Raw genomic sequence first — 8,247 nt, forward strand, 5'->3', positions numbered from 1 at the left:
TGTTATTTTTTACCTCGCTGAGGTGGTAGCTTTCTTCTCTTAAGTGCTTATATATACTCTTCATATTTCTCTAGTCAGTCTACTAACAGTGTGAAATTTAAAAAGTTCAACTAATTCTTAAACAATCCAATTAATCGGGTATAAATATCACTTCATTTATACCATCCATCCACTCTTAATTAATACATCATACATAGTTAGGTGTAATTTGTTCAAAAATTCTTCTAAAGAGCTCGTGTACACAAATTATTAAACCCAAGAAATATCACCTCAGATTTCACTCTACTTTAATTTAGTTAGGAATAGATTTCCATATCACAGCAGGATATTTTGTGATACGTTGCCCTACCAGGGACAACCACGTTCAATATAATTTCCTCTCTACTGTCCTACCTTCATCGTTATACCAGCAGAAAAATGTAATAATAATACAGCTGAAGGTACATCATACATTCATACTAAACATAATAAAAAGGATCTTATGTTAGAAACGCAAAAGCAACCGAGGTCAGATTAATTACAACACCATCTCTTGTCATGGTTCAAATTAGTACGTAGTAATACTAGTATTTTAGCAAATCCCTATCAAACAGCAGAGCTAGATCTAAAAGCGAGCGAGAACGCTCAATTTCCACAACCCCACTAAAACAAAGTTCTAAAAAATATTTACAATTTTCTTTTGATAGAGAAGCATGCAGTTCAACCGTGCAATGCAGGCCTTTGCTATTTCATGTACGTAGACAAGCCTAAGGTGGCAGTTGTATTACCCGATGGCGGATAGATTTACTCTTTTACCCTTTGGGTTGAGTTGATATTACTTTGACCTACCGGCCCAAGGAGAGAGCTGCCTTTGTATCCAACCTCCATGCAAATCCTCCGTTGTCCATTCTCCACACATCACACGGCAGAATCAGCGAGTTTTTCTCCTTCCCGCTTCTGATAACCCTAACCCGGCACGTGAACGCCGCCGTGTTTTTGTTCTCCGGCAGCCGTACATCTTCTTTCATCACAAGCCAAACAGCGACTTCCCCCTCTGCTACGTCTCCCTCACTCACCATCTCCTTGTACGCCTTATTGGCCCACCTAACTCTGTTTAAACCATCTGATACAAACCCTGGACAGATGTCCCGCTCAAGATTTACTAGTTTCTCCTCATCCGTACGTCCTAGCCCATACCCTTCAACCCACGCGTCAGTCACGCTTTCCACCTTTACCCACGACCCCACTACCCTTACTGGCTGAGGCAACATCACTACAGGGGTACGATCCATACCAACCCCTCCGTAACCCTGCATCTGACCATTATCATTATTATTCCCTTGGCTACCAAAGTTTAACCAGATCGGAGCATATTTTTCTGGTTTTTTCACAAAACCTACTGAATGGTCAACAGGAGAGTCCTTCGGTTCAGGAGACTCGGATAATAATGGTAAGGTAACTACCGCTTGCCCACCAGATACAGTCTTACCGTTGGAATCATTTTCCTCAGGTGAAGTAGCCTTCCTTTTTCTACCAGTAGGACTACGACTTCCGCTACTAGATCTCTTGTTAGAAGTTCTACTAGTGTTTTTATTATCTTTAACGTACCTTCGCTTCCAACGGCCAGTACGAAGAGGAGCCTCAGTCTTTTGTGGAGGAGTAGAAGCGCCGGAAACAGACCCACCAGCGGCTGGTTTAGGAGCGATGGGTCTGAATCTGAGCATAATCCGGTCTACTTTTGACATATCGTACGCACTACCCCCTGCGTACCTAGCAATACAACACCCTCCTCTACCATCCATTTCCTTTTTTGCGTTTATCTCTTAATTACTCCAATCTTAAGGGAGAAATATACCGAGTATATCTCTTATGGGATTTTGTTAATGTTGAAGAAAAGTAAGGTGAAAATTATGAATGCATAGAGATGTTTAGGGAGAGGTGGTGAATTTATAAGTGGGAAGAGAGAGAGGAGAGGACGCGTGTGAGGGAGATGAATAACACGTGGGAGAAGAGAGGTGAAACAGCGCAGAGAGATGATTGGTTAGAGATAGAACGTGGCGTTAGTTTAAGGTGAGCCCCACGTGACAGAACCTATCGGAAGGAGGGTTTTCTCTGGGGCCCATTATTAGCCAATAGGAATGCTGGGAGTGTTAAGTATGGCATCAAAAGCGGGGCACGTAGATCTTTGTAGGATGTGAGTTTGTTCCAGAAGGTGAATACGTGGTCCAATTATACAGGATCATCTTAGTCTCTCTCTGTCGATTGCACCACGTGGACGGATGATACGACCACCAGAATTGCTGGTTACTAAGTTCTGATATTTTCCTGGAAAAAAAAAAGATGTTCTGATATTTTGACGAAAGCCATGGACCATTGATATTTGTCCATGGCATTTTGGTTAGAAATAATGTGTAAAATAATATGCGAAATATACTCTTTTGCATATTTATTTAATGTAAATTATAACTATGTCATTTTTATTCTTGTTTTTTTGGTGGGAATAATAAGTAGTGTAGACATGATAGCATTCGCAAATACATTAATATTTGTAAATATTGAATTGGACATGAAATTATGGGTTTCAAATGAGATATATTTGAACTTTGATTGAATGTTGAAATAGTGATTTGTGTGTATATAGTTATCTCAAGTGAAGTATTTATCTAAGGTGAAAAAGAGTATCGATCCAAACTTTTATTATGTGCTATCAAAATTTTAATTTTCACAAAATCTTTTCCTGAGTGAGATACTATTTTCAAATAAAATATCTTTTTTATTTTATTTTTAAATTCAACTTCAAATTGAATGTTGTCCCAAGATCTCTGATGCGGGAGAAAATATTGTCCGAAGACATACTAGATATACGAAACAAGATTTCCCGTCTTTCGGCAACCAAATAAAGAAAGGAATAATATGCATTTTTTTATTTGGTTGGAGAAAAATTATTTACCCGTAAAACGGTACAGTTGAATTTATACGTGGGTTTTAGATAAGTGAATAATTCGATCCTAAAATAATAAAAGAATTGAAGAAATATGCAATACTTAGCCTTGAGATGAGGATGAAATAGCAGAAACAGTAATTCCGAGAGAGAAGCTTTCGGGCACAACAATAATGAAATCAAAAAGTAAGAAGATAAAATTGTATAGAGCTTTGAATTGATTATAGCATAAGTTTGCCACCATTGGTGCTTTTTGTTTTAAGACTGTCTTTTATTTGATTTATACTCTTTAATTGTATTTTCGCACGAAAATAACCGAACAAAGTTAGTCGGTTTTATTAAAAAATAAAATTACAAAGCAAAGTTGGTCGGTTTTTTAAAATGACCGGTTGAATTAACCGACCAATTTCGGTCGGTTTTTTTAATATTAGTTTTAATTTTTTTTTATGAAAAAGCGACCAAAGTTGATCGGTTTCTTGAAAAATAAATTTCGAGGGACTCAAAAATAGCTTTCCGCATTTTTGTGCCAAAGAAAACCGACCAAAGTCGGTTGGTTTCGTAAAAAAAAATTAAAAAATAAAATATTTTGAAAAGCCAACCAACTTTGGTCGATTTTTTGGCTGATTTTTTGACGGACCAAAAGTTGGTCGGTCGACCTTGGTCGGCTTTTGCCGAATTTCAAGTAGTGTTTTTTCTTTACTTTTTTCTGTGCTTTTAAATAGGAGTGTACGTGGACCGGGCTGGTTCAATTTTTATCAAACCAAACCAAACCAACTATATCGGTTTGGATTGGTTCGATTTTGTCGGAGTTTTCGGGGTTTTTGGGTTTTTTATTAGTTAAATATTATTTCAATCTTACTTTATTAAATTTTTGATAAGTAATATATTTTCAGTAAACATATAAAAAATTGACAACGATATTATCTATTAAAATATTCTTATGGGAGAATTTTCTTAGTAACGATATTTTAGTCGTCTGACAATAATTTTTTGTTGATGTACTTTAAAGGTTAACCGAATTTAGTAATTAAACATAAAAATCAATATGATTCCTAAATATTTATAATCACTTCACATTCGAAAAAGATATACTAAGAATTTAATAGATCTTAACATATGATATGAATATGGAAGAACAAAGAGATTGACGCATTTCAGTAATACTTGATAAGAAAGTGATCATACAACACATTATTTAAGGTTAGTAAATATGGAGCACTTCATATTCTATTAAATATTATATCCCGCAAGAGAATTCCAAATATTTCTAGATATTTTTTAAAGAAAATTCTATAAAAAAAATCTTAAAAGTATATATAAAAATAAATTTATATTTCGGTTTGGTTTGGTTCGGTTTCTTTTTTTTTTTTTTTTTTTTGCTAAGAAAGCTTTGATTGATTAAAGACAGTTAGGATACATAGGGTTGGACTAGACGGTATGTCCCAGTTCCAATTACATCAAAATGTAAAAGCGGGAAGATGAAAACTGGTGGATTAGCAAAACAGAAAACATCATTTGATTGTTGGTCCATTTTTTCCTTCCCATACTTGGCTAGTGCATCTGCCCACTTCTTTACCCTCTCTGAATATATGGTGTATCATGGTTCGGATTTTTTTACTCAATACCAAATCAAATCAAACCAAATCTAGTCGGATTTTTTAATCTGTTTAGTTTGACTTTTCAGTTTGGTGCGGTTTTCCGGTTCGGTTTGTACACCCCTACTTTTAAGTGTTTTTTTTTTTGCAACAAAAAAAAATTATATAGCAGCAACACTTTGATGTTTTATTTTATTTCCCATTAAATTTGAGAGCTTAATTGTTTGGATGATTTTACGGTTTATCATTAGGGAAGGTAAATTAGCTTTAAGCAAAATTTCAACCTGTAAATTATAACAACTTATAATAATCATAACCAGCGAATTTATACAAGCATTTTAGGAAAATAATAAAACTATAGTTTTGTTTTCATGTTTTTTACAAAAAAACTGATAGGTGATGACTGAATGGTCAAACATGTTAATGTGGCTTCTACTGAAACAGACTGAATATAGATATTTACTGCGCCAATTGAATTGACCCAAAGGACAAATACACAATGTTCTACTCTAGATTTTTGGCACATAACTCAGAATATGATGTGACTTACTGTTAGACCTCCGCCACTTTGAGCTTGACTTGACAACGGGAGTGTTATCATGGGGCAGCAAGAGTGTTGCCAAGCTAAGGTGCATGAGTAGCACCAAGGCAAAAAGGGAAACGAGCAAGTGATGGCCAAGGCTTTGACGGAGGCGAGGCAGCATGGCAAGGGCTTGACAATGAGTTGTGGGCTGAGGGTTACACTTGATCATGGCAAAGGCATCAAGGCATAGGCAGTGATGCCAAGGCAAGGCAAAAGCGAAGTGGCAAAGGCGGGCTAAAGTGAAACGGAAGGCAATGCGTGGGACAGACTTGTCATGGCATTGGGGCGCGGCAAAGGGCCATGTTCGTGGGCAATGACATAGGCAAAATGTGGCTACAATGCAGCTGAGTACAAGGCATTGGCGCCTGATTCAAGCCAAGGCACGAAAATGGGCAGCAAGCTTCAGATTGACCAAGTCAGGAGCGGTTACGGCACATGTTGTGCACATGGGGAGCAGTTGAGCTTTGCTAAAATGCTGGTAGAAGTGTTAGCACGCTTTTGGGGCCATGATCCCATTATTATTAGCATGATTTACATGATCCTAGTAGTTGGGGATTGTCAACTACACTAGGCTAAAATAGTGGGCTGTGTGGGACAAGTGTCTAGCCTAAGTGCGACAAGTGTAAGGCAAAAGGGCTGGTTCATGTGTTATAAATGGGCAGCACCCTTATGCTTGTGGGCATGAGTGAAAAACGTGTAGAGTGCATGTTTGAGTCTGTTTTCAAGAGTGAAAACACCTAAGGCTAAGAGTAGTCTTGTGAGAAAATCTGAGGGTCAAGAGTGATCTTCTTGTACACGGCATTGTACTTTGAGTTGAGTTTCTTTGTATGCTCGAGTTAAATACAAAGTTGGGAAAAGAGTTTCCTGTATATTGTGCCTTGTGTTCATCTATATTTTCTGTTGCCTTTACTTAATTTCGTTGCCTAAAATCAGTCCAAAGACTTACTACGTTGAAGCTGCCTAAAAATATTCTAAGTCCAAAGTTGTTGCAATTTTGGCTAAGTGTTGTGAAGGCTGAAGTCAAGCGTGGGACTTGACTGCCGCGCAGGCTGGTTTTCGGCGGACTGAAAACGCGCCTGTGACAACTGGTATCAGAGCGGAGCAGGTTCGTGAAAGAGACACGACGGGCAGTGGCAGATTTCGTAGTATTGTTTGAGAACATGGCCGGTGGTAACAACGAACTGCGGGAAAGTCTAACGAAACTGGAGACATTGGTGGGAAATGTTCCTGAAGGTGAAGAAATTTAGACTCTCGTGACAAGGCTTGCCTACCTTGAGGCAAAATTGGCAAGGCTGAGTCAAGAGAATGCGGATCTGAAATCCGAGACAGTTGTGCTGTGACGTGCTGTGGGGGAGGATGCTCCTCAACGTGGTGCTGATCGTCTCAAGGTAAATATTCCTGAACCTAAGGCATTTGGTGGTGTAAGGAGTGCACGTGAGTTGGAGAATTTTCTTTGGGATATGGAGCAGTACTTTCATGCAATTCTTGTGCAAGACAAGAAGGAAAAAGTAACCTTGACTAGCATGTATTTGAGCGAAGATGCTAAGTTATGGTGATGCACTCGTGTGGCTGAAGATGAAAGTTTGGGCACATCAAAGATTGAGTCGTGGGAGCGGCATAAAAAGGAATTGAAGTATTAGTTCCTTCCTAGCAATTGCTAAGGAAAAACTGAAAAAGTTGAGACCAATCGGATCAGTTAGAGCATATGTCAAAGAGTTCACTTCTTTGATGTTGAGCATCAGCAATATGTCGGAAGAAGACAAATTGCACAACTTCATGAGCGGGCTGCAACAGTGGGCACAATTGGAGTTGCGTAGGCAGAATATTCAAAACCTCGCAAGTGTTGTGGCTGCGGCTGATGCATTGGGCGATTTTCACTTGAGTGATGAGACTTCTACTTCAAAGTACAACGACGGAAAGGAGGACAAGGCAAAGGAGTAGAAGAAATGTGAAAATAACAATGCAAATGAAGATAAGGGGAAGGGAAGGCAAGAGGCTGGAACTTCAAAGAGCAAGGAAAAGGGCAGCAAATTCAGTGGTTGTTTCCTTTGTGATGGGCCACATCGAGCAAGGGGTTGCCCGAAGAAGGCAGTGTTAAATGCTATGACTGCCGCGGACAAGAGGGTTGCATTAGAGGCAATGGCCAGTGATAAACAAGTGGCTGGAGTGAATGCAATTGTGGCGGAAGAGAAGGGAGGCCAAGGGGCATTGCTTGTCAACCCCTTAGAACTCACAAATTGAGCTAACCTCGACGAGGACGTCGAGTTTCAAAGGGTGTGGGTGGTTTGTTAGACCTATGCCACTTTGAGCTTGACATGACAACGGGAGTGTTGTCATGGGGCAGCAAGAGTGTTGCCAAGCTAAGGTGCACGAGTAGCACCAAGGTAAAAAGGGAAACATGCAAGTGATGGCCAAGGCTTTGACGGAGCCGAGGCAGCTTGGCAATGGCTTGACAATGAGTTGCAGGCTGAGGGTGACACTTGATCATGGCAAATGCATCAAGGCATGAGGCAGTGATGCCAAGGCAAGGCAAAACGAAATGGCAAAGGCAGGCTAAAGTGCAACGGAAGGCAGTGCGCGGGACAGACTTGTCATGGCATTGGGGTACGGCAAAGGGCCATGTTCTTGGGTAATGGCATAGGCAAAATGTGGCTACAATGCAGCTGAATACAAGGTATTGGCGTCTAATTCAAGCCAAGGCACGAAAATGGGCAGCAAGCTTCAGATTGACCAAGTCAAGAGCGGTTACGGCACATGCTGTGCACATAGGCAGCAGTTGAGCTTTGCTAAAATGTTGGTAGAAGTGTTAGTACATTTTTGGGGCCATGATCCCATTATTATTAGCATGATTTACATGATCCTAGTAGTTGGGGGCTGTCAACTACACTAGGCTAAAATAGTGGGCTGTGTAATGAGCTGTGTGAGACAAGTGTCTAAGCCTAAGTACAACAAGTGTAAGGCAAAGGGGCTGGTTCATGTGTTATAAAAAGGCAGCACCCTTATGCTTGTGGGCATGAGTGAGAAACGTGTAGAGTGCATGTTTGAGTCTGTTTTCAAGAGTGAAAACACCTAAGGCTAAGAGTAGTCTTGTGAGAAAATATGAAGGTCAAGAGTGATCTTCTTGTACACGACATTGTACTTTGATTTGA

At 39.6% G+C, this 8,247-nt stretch overlaps 1 protein-coding gene across 1 annotated transcript; it reads right to left on the reverse strand.

Moving 5' to 3' along the window:
- Positions 1–459: 459 nt before the first annotated feature.
- On the reverse strand, positions 460–1,911 carry LOC109220578. Its single transcript, XM_019385041.1, has one exon. The coding sequence runs from the start codon at positions 1,779–1,781 to the stop codon at positions 825–827; it is 957 nt and encodes a 318-aa protein (XP_019240586.1). The 5' UTR covers positions 1,782–1,911; the 3' UTR covers positions 460–824.
- Between the last annotated feature and the right edge of the window lie 6,336 nt (positions 1,912–8,247).

This window comes from Nicotiana attenuata, unplaced genomic scaffold (assembly GCF_001879085.1).
Source record: "Nicotiana attenuata strain UT unplaced genomic scaffold, NIATTr2, whole genome shotgun sequence".
Taxonomy (NCBI): Eukaryota; Viridiplantae; Streptophyta; class Magnoliopsida; order Solanales; family Solanaceae; genus Nicotiana; species Nicotiana attenuata.

Excerpts from the sequence above, each read along its gene's own strand:
- LOC109220578 (XM_019385041.1), bottom strand. The coding sequence starts at position 1,781 with ATGGATGGTAGAGGAGGGTGTTGTATTGCTAGGTACGCAGGGGGTAGT.